Here is a 17,845-nt window from a genome sequence, read left to right on the forward strand (position 1 = left end):
CACTAACGTTTCGTTTTTTCGCCTTTTAAGACGCAACCAACTCTACGAAACCCGGCCCTACATTGCCTGTCCTGTCAGGTCCCATCAGCCGCTTCTCCTCGCCGCAGATCCGACAAATAATCCCAGTAGTTGGCCTTGGTGCCCGTGGTCCCACTGATGTCGCTGGTTCGATCCGTCTATCGGTTCTGCCTCCGAGTCTCCGGCAGCGTTGGGCGCCGATCCGGGCGTCACCTCCCCGGGCGCTCGCCCCGACTGTCGGTCCCAGCCTCACTTAGCACCGGCCGGCTGTGCCGAGGCGGCCATTCCCACACGCTGGCCGCGGCGGCGCCGGCCGACCGACCGGGGCCCACCGGCCTGTTTACTCGATGGTCGGCTGGCCAGTGTCGGCCGGTCTCTCAGGCAGGACGTGCGTCACGTGTGCCGCAGATCGGCACCGCCGCCGCCCGTCTGACCACCCGCTCCCGGGAGGCCCGCGGAGATGAGGCCGCCGTGGCCGCCGCCGCGACGGCGCTACGACAGCGGCTGAACCGGACCACCCGATGGCAAGCAGCGCGTCCGCTCGGAGGTACGCCGAAAAGCAGGGGAGGGGGAGAGGGAGAAGACCGGAGTACGTGAGGAAGGATTTTCAGTTTACGGAACTCTTGAAGTCGATGAGAACGAAAGCTGATCGAGATACGATGCGTCGCGCGTGGTTCCGACGAGTATTTGACAAATGGTGATCTTAATAGCATGAAAGGTCACCAATGTGGCCGAATGTCAAATGATTTTGCTTGTAAAAGATTCGGTTCTCGTAACTTACCGGACCTGCCGAATGATGAAGGCGCAATGAAGTTACTTTGCGCTCTTTAGTGAGAGATATACGCTTCTAAAAATATCGCGCGGAAAAAGGAAACTAGCTCCCATACGGCATGCCGAAGATTCTCAATTTGGCCAAGTACCAGGTATTTGCACACTCTCAGCTCAGTTCATGAAAGCTTTGAAGCCAATTATCACGAAACGTTACCATTTGATTTGACGTTGCCTCTTCACAACTGAAATTTTAAGTCACGCTATTTACGGTTACACCAGCGTACCAAGCTTCTGCTTCAGCTTTTTTTTCCTGGACTTGGATGCGTCTTGTTCGGTAATGCTAATGAGAGCCTAAAACGGCAGTTGTCCCAGTGACGCGGAAGCGCGGTCTTGTGACCTGGAGGCAGTGTGTGCTCAGACTTAGGATTTAACAAAAATGGAAGGTGGTTTCTTGGCATGTTTGAGTTACGATGTCCGCGATATGCAGCACAGTGGTACGCTCTGGATGTTGGCATGATGCCACGCATGCTTGAATTTTAATGACCAGCAAGGCAAAATGCGGTGTGAGGTGAGTGAGGTGATATCAGACGTGAAATTCGTTGCTTCGTTATCGAGATGATGCTAGAAGCTGAACTAGTAAGGCCTGACATCTCCGACAGCCAACACCAACAGGTTTTGTCAGTGCGTGGAGGAGGACCCCATTTCATAGACGTCAACACCATACAGTAGGTCACCAAAGGGATGCCAATAAAGTGCTGGGCAGTGGCACGAATATTTTGATTTTCTTAACATATACTGCACCGTTAAGGAACATCATCTCTTCTACTATACTCTGGTTTCTTGCGTGCCAATTTTACCAGTGGAATGAGCAAACAATAGCGTATCAAGATACTTTTTACCAGTAAAATGAACTAACGATAGCGCATCAAAATACTTGAACCCGAAAGTTGAATTACATTCAGGCAGTCAATTGAACAGGTCAACGTCACAGCGTACGCTCAACAGTTCACTTTAGGTTCATATAGCCATAGATGTGGGAACGGAGGGGGATGGGGGATAGAGAGCCATGGCCCTCCTCCTTTTTCAAGGGGGCAGCGATGTCCTCCATCTTTACCCCCTCCCCCCAGTCACCGGGCCTGCTTCCCAGTAAAAATATGCGCTGACTCTGGTCCCACACTTTTTGAAACGTTCTTAGCCTATGCACATAGCTGTTACTGGATGTCTTTATGAAGTCATATACTTCCCAAATCTGTATGCCTTATTTCCTACATATCTTGAATAAGACGCTGCATTATAAACGCATTAAGAAAAATACACAATTGATCAGTTATTTCGCCCAAGCTATGAGAAAAGCCATGGTCCAGCAACTGACTTTCTGACTCGGACTGCGCGGCGGTAGCTATATAAACAGTGGGATGCCCGACGGATTGGTGAAACACATCAGCATTGACTGCCAAAGGCAGCCGGCTCCATAAGCTCAGTTTCGGACATCCACGTCATAAGACTGGCGAACCTCACATCTGTTATGGAATCGCTCGTCGTTCGTCCGACCGGCAGAGTGTCATGCTGGTATCTTCTACATGTTTGAAACTGCTCAGCATTGGGTAGTATCAAATATCTTATCAGCTGAAGCTCGTACGAGCGAGGGTGTTTGGACTTCACATTGCTGCAGACTCGGGAAACTTTAAACAGCCCAGGCAAGACGTGGTTTTCTGCGACGTCTGCCAATACGTAGGATCGTAATCAGCATGGTGTAAATCATTGACCCCGTTGCTACGCACAATTTGGCAGGCTACCCAGGCTCAGTTTGTTTGGAAAATTCTATCAAACTGCAGGAACTTCAGCAGGAAAAGAAACAGGAACAGGAAAAGGAAAAACAAGAGATATGCGAACTGCTTAGTCTCCTACGCAGTTTACATTTCCGGAAAATCGTATTCAGTGAATATAAAGGGCTGACTCCTACTCCCGCCCGGCTTTCTTTTGTCCGAAGGGGGACTATTTGGCTCTCTTGAGATCTTTGCCCCCATGAGAGCTTGACATCTGAGAAGGGTTTGCGGTAGGTTTGAGCTCGAGGTTAAGTGATTTGCGCTGAGATCATTTGCACCAAAAACATTAAGCAGTGTGAGATTGTCCACGGACGTGGGCAGGACAGCGAAAGAGGGATACCATGCCAGCCAAGCTTCCAACACTTGTCAAGCGCTGACCATGCTTTTCCTAACACGGACATCCTGGTGACTCGTCCAGTCCCCAGCCCACATCCACCATGTCCTGTCATTTCAATTACTGGCGTAAGTCTTGAGAAGGTCGTGCAAGGTCAGTTTACTTTTATGCAAGGGTACATCCTAGCAGTGTACCTGACACATTTTTAGTAGCCTTTCGTATATACGTGTCAGACCACGACGTTCTACGTGAATCGTCTTTTTGCGTCTCGGGCTGCCTTTCATAAACAAAAAAGGACAGTTTTTACGCGTTCCCAGTCGATCTACTTAGGTATGTTTTTCTGTAAATTGCACCCATTCTAAGCTTCTCATTAATCGCAGCTCCACATTAGCCTGGAGTAAAAAGTCATTCCTCATCAGTGAAACGATGGTGTTATCGAGTGAATGTTTTGTTTATTTGATCATGTGGATTCAGCTTAAAATAATCGAAATCAAAAGATAAATCAGGTTTGGGCGATAGGTTACGAGAACCTTTCGGGCTCAGCACCCCATCCGATTTAAGACAGGGACATCCCTCTTCGCATGGGTTCGTGCCTGCCGGCATGAAGGCGCTTTTCAAACGTTATTTAATTGGCAGGGTTTGTGCGAATCGTTTTATTGCAACACGCGTATGAACGCATTTCGAAATTTTAACTGCTCCATCCTGAGAAGAACGTAGATTTTAACCCCGGGCGCAAGCCCGTCGCGAACGCTTGTCTCTTCTTGCACGTGCAATTGCACGCCGGCCTCTTTCCGCAAAATATGCCTAATTCTTGTTCTTTCCGAGCTTGCAGCGAATTGCGGCTTTACGATACACAGACAGCAACATTCTCTGCATTTACCGGCTACCGGCACTTTCAGGCAGCCAAGTAGGGGATTTTGGTTTTGTAAATTGCCTCATTTTTTGCGATACTGCGCAGCAACATTTACAGTGCTAGGGAGCTCCAAGCGCTTATGGCTAGCGATCAGGTTTTTGTATTGCGTGCAGGTGACTGGCAGTGTAAGCAACAGGCCGCAAGTGCGTAGTTCATAAACAGCCATTTATAAAATGTTTCCTCCCCAAAAATATTTGACACTTACAGTCGATTGGGGGAGAAAATGGTGATTTACTTACTCGAATAACGCTTCACTCGTTCAGGTAAGGTTTGTGCGTGAATGCATATTTTTATGAATGCGATATTATGCGTTTTATATGGCTGACCTCCCATGACCTCGGGCAGCAGCCAGTTGCCGCCTGATGTTCTAGAACCCCGGTGACCGGTGTGACCGGTGATGGTGACCGGTGAGATGCGCTCGGCAGACGTTGTGCATGTGACGTCACCTCTCGTGCCCTCAGGTATCCACCACACGCGACCTGCTGGGGCAGGTCACACAGGCTTTGGGAGAGCTGGGCCGGTCTCACTCGTCGACCGACGCTCGTCTCGAGCCGACCTCAGACGCCCTGACCGAGCTGAGCGCGCAGCTGGCTGCCCTGCAGACTGACCAGCCGCAGCAGACCGCGCTCGACCGGCTGCAGCGGCAGCTGGACGCGGCCGAGGCGCAGCTGCGCCAGCTGCAGCTGGCCGAGCGCGCGCGGCGGCTGCGCACGTCGGCGCGGCGGCGCCTGCGCCAGATTGAGCGCCTCGCCCAAGAGAAGAAGCGCGCGGAGAGCGAGGTGCGGGAGCTGGAGGTGGTGGCGCGAGCGTTGCCGGACGGCTGCTTCAGAAGGGTCAGGTACACCTGAGCGTGCGGACGGCGCGTGCGCGGGCGGTGCGTTGAAGCTCGTGGAGCCGAGCCCAGTCGGCGGTGCGCCGAAGCCGCCCGCACTTCGCTGGGATCTGCACTCTGCACGGTTCTGTGACGTGGTTCGGACAGCTCTTGGCGTCTGGCAGATTGTTTAAACATCGCGATATGTTTATTCATTCAGAGCTTGAGCTACGCTATGATGTTTTGACATGGGACATGTTCAGTGTTCAACGATCATGTGTAATCAGTGACCATATGCTTATTGAGCACTCTTGAGCTTAGTGGTTATAGCTACGCTAGTGCGTCACCGTCTACCCGAGCCGGAGTGCGCCACCGTCTACCCGAGCCGGAGTGCGCCACCGTCTACCCGAGCCGGAGGGCGCCACCGTCTACCCGTGTCGGCGTGCGCCACCGTCTACCCGAGCCGGAGTGCGCCACCGCCTACCCGAGCCGGAGTGCGCCATGGTCACGCAAATCGTCATCGCCGACATGAACCACTCACTTAACAATAACAATCACATCCTGTCCATGACCCGAATTCGGTCAACAAACGAACGACACGGATGCCACACCACAAAGCTCCGCACCACCCAGAAGACTGTGTCTCCTCCGTCGCGCAACTGTAGGCCCATGCGAAAAGCAGCGCACTGGTTTGACCGCCACAGTCCACTGGTCATATCACCACCGCTGCGTCTCTGGTCCGCCATAAGTCCGGTGAGCCATGAGGTCACGTTACGGCCCGCCAGCGCCAGCCGGCCGTGCTATGGTGGCCAGGCCCCCGCACAGAATGGCACACTCGTTGATCACTACACCACATGTCGCGGCGGTGCTCTCACGTCCAAAGGCGGCCTGGTGTCCGAAGCACCATCACGTGCAGTCCACTAGGTCCGCTGGCGTCCCCCAGCGCCAGGCATCGGCGGGGTGGGAGGGACCCTGCTCGGGCCGAGGTCGATCGATGCTTGACGTCACGCTTCCGGTGTCGGGTGCCGTCACGGCTCTTGGACGCCGTCGCAGAGAGCGACATCTATGCTGAACTGTTCCGCCGCCGATGTGAGGGACCGCCGCACGGTCTCGTCCTCGCAGCGCATCGGATTTCCTGAGAGCAAACAACCGGCCAAATGTCAAGGTCTCGCAGCAGCAAGCACGAGGGGCTGGCAACTGAAGGCCTCGAGAGGCCCGGGTCCTGTGCAACGATCAGGGCAAGTGGACATATGTGCATGTATTTGTGTGGGAAGCTTTTAACCTATGTACATATGTCCATTGTCCTTTGTGTTCGCAGGGTCACTGCAATCAGTCGGCGAGGCTGTCGATGTCACGCTGGACCGATCATGCTGTTGTTGTTGTTGCTGTTGTTGTCGTTGCCTGTTGGCTACCCGAAGCGCAAAACGGCGGCCTCGCACCAGCTCTGATGACCGCCAATAGTCTAGCACCACAGCTGGTGACCACCCATGACTTAGCACCCCTTTTGGCGACCGCTGATGACCCAGCACCACATCCAACAGCGACCGATGGCCCAGCAGCGGAGGCTCTGACCTCTGATGCGGAGCTTGCTGCGCTGCAGGCTGCAGTGCCAGGCGTGGTGCCGGTGCCAGCGCAGGCTGCTGATGGCATTGTCGCGCACGTCCAGCACGCAGAGGGACGGCAGCCGGTACAGCGCCACGTGCAGGGCGCTCAGGCTGTTGTTGTTCAGCATCAGCGTCTCCAGGTGCACCAGCTGCGGCTGTTGACGCCAGAGGGACTCTCAGTGGTGCGGCTGACAGACGGGGAACACGGGCTGACAGACGGGGGAACACGGCCTGACAGAGAGTGGGGGGAGGGGTAGGGGCAGAAGCACGGGTTGACAGATGGGAGCATGGCTGACAAATGGAAGCACGGGCTGACAGACGGAGCACGGGCTAAAAGGGAACGGCTATTGGGTCGGATTTGAGGCGGTGGGAGACGCTCTGTTCGCTTGGGCAGCTTCTTGGTTGCGATAAAGAAGGAACCCTAATATCTGTACGGCGTGAGATTGTTACCCAAGGCTCCAGAAAGCTAGGTAGCTTGAATATAGCCAGAGGGTCACGTGGATCACGCTTGTCAAAATATGAAACGATAACAGGGATACCAAAACAATTGTCTGCTTCATACTTTTCATTTCCAAAAATATTTTCTTTGTTATCCTATTATTCAGATAGATCCTGCGTTATTGCCCATTCCTTTTGCGTAATAAAAGCATTATTTGCCATCTGGAACGATAGCAACTGTCATCGTGTTTGCGACCCTCCTTTTTTCTTCAGATCCATATACGATCAGCAAAAATCAATAGCATTCTTGTGTGGAATTCTGAATTTCTGATAAAGAATGCTACAACTACGTAAAGGGAAGTCCTCACAATGAAAACAGCACAAGATGGCGGTGCCGTTGTGTTGGTGGGCCGATGTAATCTGATTATGTGCGCACGGAAAAACTGCGCGGAAAGAGAGAAAAAACTTAATTGAAGTAACTTTATGACACACGCTAACATTTAACCCAACTCTTCAACAAATAATTTTCGATGAGAAAAGTTAGTTGCATTTGTTGTTTTTTCTTGAGTAACATGCATGCCTGCAGGGGAACTCTTGCCAGCAACGGCGCGGAGAAATGCCATATTAGTGTGAGAGGTGGTAGAGAAGCAGCCAGTCAGCGAGAAGTGAGGATAGGTGGATCGTGGATTTTGACATCGCAGCAGACGTTCCGGCCGCTGCGTCCCGGACGCGAGATAAGCTCAAAACTACTAAGTGCAGCGCAAGAGAGGACTGTCCGCTGTGTGCGCCAGCGATCGGAGGGTCTCAACTCAATGGTGAAAACTTCGTGGCGGGGTGGACTGTACCTAGAGTGTAACTTCATTCATAAATTAACACATAGCTGATAAAATACCAAGATCAAATGGCATCTACCTAAAAGCAAGGGAAAACAGCTTTACGGAAAATAATATTTCAATCCGTAAAAGGCACGTACAAATAAAAAAACAGCTATCGTCATTCACTTTCTCAACAGAAGTATAGGAACAGTCTTATGGGAAACAGCCCCGACAAACTTGACAACCTAAAGAGCACCAATCTAATGTATCAATTCAAATTTAATTCTGAAGGCTGCAAACCTTGTGCCAGACACTACAGCTAGCGTGACGACCTTGACGCTCTCACGACGCCTGACAGCGCTCTTACGACGGGGCACGTCTGGGGCACATGTGACACGAACATGACAGGACGTTGCCACTACAACGACTGACGGACCATACTGGCGTCTCCCAAGCATGCGATGACAAAATACGCTGACAAATGTGGGACGGTATGCTTACCAATGCGTTCTCCCCAGCCATTAAACAAGAGGTCACATTCTTGCACAACTGTGAAGTTACTATGTGTTGAGCGGTAGCTACCGTCGATGCGATTGTTGTTTCGTATCTTTGCAATGCTTTTTACCAATAATATCTTCCCTCACATTAAAGTAGCCAGACTTCAGAGCGATAAAAATAGTCACCTTCTCTGCACTGAAGGATGCAACAAGGGTATAGATGCAATACTTGTGTCCTTAAAAGACGGAACTTATCACCTGTGCAAGCCGTTTCCACGACGCGGAGATAAGGTCTCGGAACGTTCGAACAAAGGATATCAAGGAATGTCTGAGCGATTTTGTCCGAAACGCCTTTTACCTGAACGAGGCGGCAAAGACAGAAGCCCCACATCTCGAACGATGCTTTAAAAACCTTAATGTTGTGGAATCAGCGGTCGTTTTCAATAAAAACACACACACACACACACACACATATATATATATATATATATATATATATATATAGATATATAGATATAGATAGATATATATATATATATATATATATATTTATTGATAAGCACACACACGCATATCTTTGTATGTGATTGTTTTGTCCGTGTGGCTGTGTGACTCACTGCAAGTCAGTATATTCGTACATTCGCCGCATGAGAAGCTGGGCGGATGCCGTTGATTTCCATGGCGATAAACAACTAAACAAATGAGGGGAAACGCTGCAACAGTGGGGTGCACATATAGTGGCTCTCGGGTTATGTACCACTCCCCCGTATTTTGGGCATGCATTTCTATTTGCGTGAGTGACTGTCAATGTGTAAGGGCCAAGTGGCTGATTTCCCAATTGGTGGCCCGAAAAAGGAGAAAGTGGTTGTAAGACCGAAAGGCAAATTGTGAAACTGCTTCTTCACTGTTTTTTCCTCGAATAAGGCGCGTTTATGTGACCTATTACGACACAGGCTTGTTTTTACTCGCTTGCGGTGTAAAAAGGGTAGCAATTTGTATTCTCTGGTAAGGCTTCCAGCTCCTCAATATTACTTTTGGCCGCCACTGTCGTTAAACGCGCGGCATTTTTTTTTTTTTTTGAGTGTGCGGGAATTGGGATACACTGCTCCCATTTCCCTTGGGCGCTTTTTTGCAATTATGGTGATCAAATGAGTATCATGATATGATCATGATAGCACCGACATTAACACGGAACCGTTCATCAGCATAAAGTGTGGCAAGTCCGTTAAGAAGCACACATTTAGGGAGGGCTAGGCAGTCCGTCCCTCGGCTTGCCCACTGTTCCTGTCCCCACAACAAGCAGTTACACAAATCGAAGCTCCTCTGTGGCAATGCCGTTGGGTTCTGACCTAAACCTCATTCTCGTGTTGTTCTGCCGTTTTATAAACATATTTCGGCTGCGACGACCTTAAAATATCGATCGAATGACCCAATGGTGTGCATGCACACGCACATAGTAATGGTGTGCATTAACAAATACGTATAGAGCACCATTCATTCGTGGAAAAAGATAATCCAACGTACACGAGACTTCCGTATTCTGTTAGGATATGCATAGATACACCGAACTTAGCGAGTGACTTAACCCAGGACGTTTCCTGTATTTAGTTCCGTCAGGTTGCTTTGTGAGGATTTGGTGAATGAACACATATGGCCCTGGAAAGAGCGGGCTATGCGTGAAGTAGCAATTCTGAGCGACAACATCTCCGTGGTGTCATCGCAATGGCGCAAAAGTTGGGGCATATTAACGGTATATATACAGTTAGGTAAGAAGCGATTTCGTATCAAGTTTTATGTCAGGATGTTTGCCATGCTCAGCATGTCATGGGTTTTGCCTATCGACAGTTACACGTCTCAAACTGATAAACATCCGCTCATCCGTGCAAGCTTTGGCAAGTCAAACGGTGCAAGCCTCCGAAACACTAGCTATTATTTGTTTATGAACAGAGACTTGTTATCAAAAGGAGACTGGCCAACATTCCGCGCGTTAGTATGCAAGACGTGACCGGGGATCACTCAGAGCGGGCCTGCGCCGGCCTTGCGTCATACATGGAGGGTCCCATGAACCGGGGCGTGCGCAGCTGGACCATGGGAAGCGAGTTATACGGTCTGGCCTGAGACCCAGAGCAGATGTTACAGCAAGACATTTTGCGAGGCGTCACAGGAAGGCAGCATTCTAATTATCTCATGGGATGGCTGGATGGACGGTGCGGTATGGTAGGCATAACAGCAGCAGGTCTGCTGCGCTACGCCGCAAGAGCCATCCACACATAAACAAGAGGCCGGAAAAGCGGCAGTCCTTAAGCATGCACTGACGTAACGCACGGTAGTGACAACGCGTGTGTCTATTGTTTTAAGCGGCAAGAATAACGCGATTCATGGCAGGCAAGCAACTATTTCAAACCTACTCTTAACAACGAAGTGAGGCGATACCAATCAGTGACGTCCAATGCCACTAAACTCAAAGTCTTGTCCGAACCAATAACAATGTACATGTGGGTATTGTGTCCAAAAATTAGCCGATTTGGTTCTGAGTTCAAGAAAAGACCGATTTTTGGAAAGGGCAATATCACGCAAACATGCCGTTTTTCATACCCGTCTAGAGTTTGCGTTTGCTGTTAAACGTATTCAAAGTTGTTTTTCTAGCGCGAAACCAACCTACCCTTCATTCTGCGCTGATCAAGATTGACTTTGGCCTTGGTTCTCATTTTGAAACCAGGTGAGAACAACCCCATGAAACACGTGTCAAAATTCAATTGTCAGAGATTTCCTGGGCAGTCTTGCATTTAATCTCGTCATTGTTAAAGCAGTGAGGAGTTAGCACACGCAGATGGCACGACCAACGCACAACTCGGCATGCAGCTTTTCTTCAGCTTCGGACTAATCTCGGCTGACGTTCGCCATAGATAATGTCCGACAAACACTGCTCGGAAGCCGACGTCCATGCTTGCATCATTCCGCCGGCAGCTTTTGTGGCAGCATCCACATCTCTCCCATGCATGTCACAGCACTGCAAGGGCCGACATCCTCACTCCCCTCACTTGCCGCACTGCCCCGGGAAAGGTCCGAATGAGCCGCTCAATTCTAACTTAACGAGAATCGGTCTAAATCAAGCAGCTCTACGATCCCCGTGACTTTTCAGCTGGCAGAGAAGGCACGCATCACGTATTTCTGAACTTCTGAAGTGCCACCAGACCCCAAACGCTGGTGACATCAGCCATTCCCCCCCCCCCCCCCCCCCCGCCCATCCGACCATCAGACGTGAAGGAAGTGTGAGAGTTGTTGTGGCGCCACTTTAGGTCCCCGGCGCCGCCTTGTCTGCACCCACCTTGTCTTCGTGAGGCAATGCCTCTCGCGTGTTGAGCGGTGTCATCGACCTGATGATGTTGTCCGAGAAGTCCGCCTTGGTCAGAGAGGGCAGCACCTCGAGGAGCAGGCCCACCTCCTCCAGGTGGTTACCGGACAGGATGAGCTCTCGTAGTGATGGCAGGCCAACGAAGTTGGTCGCCGACACCTGTTTAGTGCGGGGAGGTTAATGTTGTTCCGTGACAGGCGTGAATCATGCCTTGTAGCCCTATGAACGACTTGAACTGTCAAGGTGTCTACAAGATGAGTAAACGTGACATGAGCTTGCACACAGCTAAATTGAAAGTTTAGTTTGATGTGCGCTAGAAGGCCCTTGATCTACCGATTTTTCGGCATCATGAGCGAGTATCAGTTCTGGCAATAATCGGCATTCAACTTCAGCATATTTCGAGGCACTGGTACCGGCTCAGGTATATCAAAGATTGATAATTGCCAGAAAAGGACTGGCAAGCCATGATAAATTTAACATCAACATAATTATAATAACGCACCTAACCAGACCCTAACCATACCCAAAGTTTAATGGCACATTATTTTTGCGTGTCTCACATGATCGTTTTAATAAACATTTTAATAACACGTGCATGATACGCGCGATATGCATGCATGCCGAGATACCAGGAAGCGTGGCGTGGTGGAGGCGGAGCAAACAATGAAACCGGTAAGTTTTTTGGCACTTCACATATCATTTATGGAACTTGGGCTGAGATGCAGAAGAGTTCCAAGCAAAGTTTGACAAATTAAGGTAGCAATTGGTTGGAGCCAATACCCACGTGGGAAGACCTTGTTATAACATGTGGGACCTGCGTGAGTGGGAGATGGCGACTGATTTCGATTAAGTGCAGGGTAAATACTGCCCTGAAGGCGGGCTGACTTTCGTGTAGATGTCTCCGGCACGGAGATATGAAATGACTCACCTGGGTCAGCCGGTTGTCCGAGAGGTCGAGAATACGTAGCTTCGGCAGGTGCAGCTCGCCCAAGGAGGTCAACCGGTTGGCTCTGACGTAAAGATGAGCCAGCACAGGGACGTCGCCAGCGGCCTCCGTCGCACCAAGCTGGCCCGGATATCGCGTGTCACTTCCGCGACAAAGTCCGGTTCTCGGCAAATTCATGAACATACTAAACCCCTTTGCGACGACGTCTGAGGATATTGGAGACCTTGCAGGACCATTTTAACATCACGATACTTCCAGACGCCAACATGGCATTAGCACAGAACCATTGGGGCATGCATACCACTCCCAAGGACCATGCGAGAAAGATATTGCCAAACTTAACGTCTCGTCTACCCAAAAAGCGCTGCGATATGGGGACATGGTCCATGCCGACGGAGTTTCGTGTTGTTCACATTGACGGAGTTTCATGTTGCTTACGTTGGCAGGGTTTCATGTTGTTCATGTTGACGGAGTTCCATGTTGTCGACGCTGACAGAATTTCAGGCACCAGCATCGGATGGCGGACATACCTGACGATCTTCTGATGTCAGCTGACCGATCGAGATCAGCCCGTTATCGGAGAGGTCCAGCTTGTCCAGCGCGCGCAGGACGTCCAGGATGGGCCCCACCTCCGTCAGCCGGTTGCTGGCCAAGGTGACTTCCTTCAAGGCAGGCATGCCGGCAAAATCCTCCGGAGTCACCTGCAGCGAACGTAAAACGTAGACGTCACCAAGCTGACGATCTGGGTGACTGCTGGGAAGTGTCTCGCTGGTACGGGAACCCAAATCCAAAGAAGGGTTCGTCGTCTGAAGGTGTAGCGACACTACCTGCCTGAACTACTGCCCTATTTTCATGCATCAGCTATCACAATTGCAAGGTGTTTGAGCTACTGCCTTATCTTGTGTCGCACCGGGTAACGCAGCTCGCTGAAGAACAAAAAGCATAACGCATGCTTCAGGAAAACATAACGACCAACACGATACAAATGTTCCGGGAAAGCCGAAGAAGAAGAGGTAGTGGCCCTGGGAGTCTTGTAGCTTTGAGGGGTCTGGTATTCAACAATCATGTCGAAACCACTGCATTTTCTCAGAGGTATTGGGTTCGCATAACCATGTTGATGAATGATCGCTCAGCTGGCCAAGCGGGCCGTGCCAGAAGTGAAGTTTAAAAGTTGACCGCCAGACGTTCATACCAACGACACGTGACACTGCTGACCTACTGCCACTGGGTATTTACGACGCCGTCAGCTGTTGAGGCTGTATGGCGTCGCCTGTCTCTCGCCCTGACAAGGAGGATGGGCACTGCGGGACACTGTTGACCTAGTTGATTACCATACGATGAGCGCAATGATGATACTATTGCACGATACGTTGAACTCCATGATGATGATTATGATGAACGTAATGCATAATACGCCTGATGGCGTTTGGGAGTGATATACACAAGACCAACGGGACGTAGCACATCTTATATGATTCAAAGCAATCAAGGAGCTGGACGCTTCATTCGTGACAACATCCGGACGGCACCAGGTGAAACGAAACGAGTTTTAGGAAATGACGAACACGTGCGGGGTTTTTGGCGCAGCCACGCCTAGGCCTTAGGCCAAGGCCGTCAGTGTTTCTTGCTTTGGCAAATTTAGAACTGATGAATGGCCGATGCTAATGCAGAATCGTGTGATTCAGACGGCCTTCGAGTGCCTCTACATGCAACAGCTTATGACCCTCATACAACCCGAGGGGCAACACATGCGACATCATTTTCGTCTTACGTAGCAGCGGGATGTTTAAATTAGTCGATAAGTTCAGACGTCACGATCAGAGGCCAGAATGGGGCTGCCATCCTAACCTGTCAAGGCATGCATAGTGTTTTCGTCTGGATAAATAAACTGCGAGATGCGTCGACATCCTCCCAATACATTGTGGTGGAATGTAAACACTATTCAAACAGGCAACATAGAGATCGGACCAAAGTTAAAACGCGCTGGCATATGTTGCGACACTGCTGTTTACTGTTCACACAGCTGCGGTGTTACACCGCCAACGTTCCACCGGGTACGGCCAGCAAGACTCCAGAGTGTCACGGAGCACCGCCGCCGTGACAAAGGTTCGCCCTCGCTGTCCGACGAGACAGATCTCCCCGGCGGGTCTCAGACCAGTGACACGCGCCATCGGAACATGTGGCCACGCCGTCGCCCATCCACTGATGTCAGAGCGGCCGCGCCCCGGAGTCGGAAGCCGCCGGCGGCGGGCTGGCGGCCGCATCCCCACGGGTCAAGAGCCATCACACTGCCGGCTCTGGAGGTCGCCGGCGGCGGGCTGGCGGCCGCATCGCCGCGCCAACCCGGTCGACGGGAGCCACCTCCACGCGTCAACGACTATCACGCGGCTGCCGGCTCTGGGAGCGCTCAGCCGTCAACAGTGCGACCGAACGACAGCTGCGCGCTGTTGCACTGATCGCCGCTCAGCCGCGGGCGGCGCGCTGGCGCGGACGCCTGCAGCGCTGGGCGGAGGCGTGACGACCGGCGCAGGTGCGGCGGGGCGGAGGCGGCGACGCCAGCGCGTCGGCCTTTTCTGTGTGCAACAGAGAGCTTCCCCGCAGGCAACATCGCTGTGGTGGGGCGCTGTGCGAGTGACGCGATCTGGCTGTCCGATCTATTGGCGATGACGGCGGAAGGACTTTGGATTTATCCTAGGAAGCTGAGTGGAATGCTGTCTGTCGTTGTCCAGCTGGCTGCAGTGCTGATACCTGATTGGGGCGTTTTGTTGTCCGTATAACTGCAGAGGAGCATGCCAAGCCTTACCTCAGTTGACAGACCCCAAGATGGATGGAAACGTGCTTTGAGGCTTTCGAATCCAATTCTGCACGACCTTGATCCTTGAACGGCAGCGGGTTCAGATCGCCTCGACAGCACTCCAGCCGACCCTCGCCAGCCTGAACGGCAGCGGGTTCAGATCGCCTCGACAGCACTCCAGTCGACCCTCGCCAGACTGAACGGCAGCGGGTTCAGATCGCCCCGACAACAATCCAGCCGACCCTTGCCCGGCCTGGGGCCCACACTGCAGCAACAACATCGCTGTCTCACCGTCTCGATCTGGTTGTCGGAGACCTCGAGCAGCTTGAGCAGCGGCAGCCGCAGGCGTCCGAGCGAGGTCAGCCGGTTGGAGCGCAGGAAGAGCCGCGAGAGCGATCTCGCGTCCTGCAGCCCGTCGAGAGACGTCAGTCGGTTCTCGTAGGCGGTCAGCGCTCTCAGACTGTTGCCCGCCGGCAGCTCGTCCCGCAGCGACGTCAGTCTGTTCTTGGAGATGAACAGCCACTTCATGCTGTTCATGTTCCTGTCAGCCGAGGTCGGCGTCAGAACAAGACTTTTGGGGTGTGGGGGGCGGGGGGGGGGGGTCGTAGTGCGCGTGTTTTTGTGTGGGGGAGGGGGGAGCGGATAAAGTCCGACAGGAGGTTGGCCTGGGAGCGCCCGTGGAAATCAAACACGCGAACGCTTACTGCATAGAGTCTGAAACATCTTAATACTATCCTGACAGCTGTTGTCGGCTTGTGATTTAGAGGTTACGGAATCTTAATGTCTGACTCCTCGCTACACCCTGGAAACGGTGTGTCCAGCGGCATCAACCCTACTTTTTAACTAACGGCGCCTGTGCTTCAAATGCAACATGCGACGCCAAACCGAACAGCCGATTTATGACGTTCATTCCCACGCACCACATTCCGGCGCCACCGACGGTTGAGGGCACGACAGCAGTCCTCGAGCAAGAGCACCCATCGCCCTCTCATCGTCCTGGCCTCTCGGGCCCGGCCCACCTGAGCGTGCCGTTCAGCGACTCGAGCCGGTTGTTGTAGAGGCTGAGGTGCTTGATGCCAGGCGGCAGCGCGCCCTGCTCGACGGCCTGCAGTCCGTTGCCGGCCAGCGAGAGGTAGCGCAGCTGCGCCAGCGGCGCCAGCTGGCCGCGGCTCAGCCGGCCGATCTCGTTGCTGTTGACGCCGAGCGTGCGCAGCCGCGACAGCCGGCGCAGTGCCGCCGCTGGCACGGCCGACAGCCGGTTGTGGTCGAGGCGCACGATCTGCGTGCCGCGCAGCCCGGCGAACGCGGTGTCGGGCAGCACCCCGAAGCTGTTGTGGTCGAGGATGAGCTCGCGCACGCTCGGCTGCACGTCGGCGAAGAGTTGTGCCGGGAACTCGGCGCCCCACTCGGTCAGGCTGATCTGGAGCCGGTAGATGCTGGCGGCGTCGGCGCAGCGGAGTGGTGTTACAGGGGGTGAGGTGCGGCATGGTGACGGAGGAGCCGGTGCGAGAGGCGGGCTGCCGCCCTGCACTCAGCGAACCCCGCCCGGCACCCATCAGCCTATCTCCAGTCGCCAGGGGGCGCCCAGCGTCGATGGCGCAGCCCTGCCATGCATTTGACTCTCTCCGTACAGTGCCGTAGATTTAACGTTAAAAACGGCGTGCGTATATGTCATGTTACACATACCCCAATACCTGATATCCAGGGCAACGTTACCTGTTGCTAAAAGACAGCTGTCTCTGCTGTGAAGATGACACATGTCTTCAACCGTTTATGCAGAAGGTTTCCGCGCAAAAGACTGCATTGATTGGACGATACCCAGGCACTCTCCGCCGTATAACTGTGTTGGCCCAAAGCAGCCCGATTAATTACGTTCAGTAGAGGAAAGCTTTTTAAATAACTGCCAAATCGCAAGCTCTAGAAAAAAACCATTGCCAAAACCGTAGCCTTTGTATAGTCGTTGACATCTGGTAGCTGAAAGCCATCGCCCTGGAATGTATATTTTCATTTTTTCGGCTGCTTCGCATAGTTCGCTGTGTTCAACATGCAACCAGGAATAACAATAAAATATTACGTAACGGGCTCCACTGTCCACAGGACGCACCTCAGCCAGCCACAGCGGGGCTTTCCCCGCGATCCTGGCGATTCAGCCAAGGGTGTCGAGAGGTGCAGACGGGTGGAGGGGTCAACGGAGAAGGGGTTAATGCGGCCCCCGGAAGAAATGCTTCGCTCTTCGAGACAACAGTGAGTTTTGAGATCGTCAAAATAAACGGATGGACGGTGCTCGTTCCATCAAAGTCTGACGACACGGACGTAAGGAACGAGGTTGGCTGAAGTCCACTGGCACTCGTTGCACCATGGGCTCACTATTTTTACTTAGCAGCAGACGTTGCCAGGTATCTCAGGTACAAAGGGATGTGAAACATAAGCAATAGATAAGCAAGGATATGGCAGCAAAGTCCTACAGTTGTAATCCTGTGTTTTCACGAAGACCACGTTTACGACAAGTGCTTGCGACAAATGTTTGGATGAAACACGCATTTGAGCTCAACGATCGGCAGGACTTTAAATGGCCTGCGTCCCTCGTACGTTCTGGCCGCTTTTAACGGACCATTCTAAAGACAGTCACGTGACTAGAGCCAGTCTGCTTTTGTAGTTGAGCCCTTGGTTCGGCGGCAGCAGCGGCTCATCTGGTGTTTACGTTACGTACCCCAGTTTCATCA

The 17,845-nt window shown here is 52.3% G+C and overlaps 1 protein-coding gene across 1 annotated transcript; it reads right to left on the reverse strand.

The window, feature by feature from the left end:
- Positions 1 to 4,559: 4,559 nt before the first annotated feature.
- Positions 4,560 to 17,843, reverse strand: LOC119102693 (leucine-rich repeat-containing protein 15-like). The gene is made up of 9 exons (XM_037226151.1): positions 17,833 to 17,843; positions 16,376 to 16,558; positions 16,142 to 16,312; positions 15,414 to 15,663; positions 12,859 to 13,029; positions 12,311 to 12,448; positions 11,356 to 11,541; positions 6,246 to 6,432; positions 4,560 to 5,808 (listed from the first exon to the last, which is right to left on the reverse strand). Exons 1-9 carry the CDS (start codon positions 17,841 to 17,843, stop codon positions 5,702 to 5,704), a joined length of 1,404 nt encoding a protein of 467 aa, XP_037082046.1. The 3' UTR covers positions 4,560 to 5,701.
- Between the last annotated feature and the right edge of the window lie 2 nt (positions 17,844 to 17,845).

Source organism: Pollicipes pollicipes, unplaced genomic scaffold (genome assembly GCF_011947565.3).
Source record: "Pollicipes pollicipes isolate AB1234 unplaced genomic scaffold, Ppol_2.1 Scaffold_5724;HRSCAF=6776_pilon_pilon_pilon, whole genome shotgun sequence".
Taxonomy (NCBI): domain Eukaryota; kingdom Metazoa; phylum Arthropoda; class Thecostraca; order Pollicipedomorpha; family Pollicipedidae; genus Pollicipes; species Pollicipes pollicipes.

What these genes read in the sequence shown, in the direction of transcription:
- LOC119102693 (XM_037226151.1), bottom strand. An exon ending in CGGACAACCGGCTGACCCAG is followed by an intron (nt 11,542 to 12,310) that starts GTGAGTCATTTC and finishes CGCACTAAACAG; the next exon opens with GTGTCGGCGACCAACTTCGT. An exon ending in CAGCAAGCTCCGCATCAGAG is followed by an intron (nt 5,809 to 6,245) that starts GTCAGAGCCTCC and finishes GTTTGCTCTCAG; the next exon opens with GAAATCCGATGCGCTGCGAG.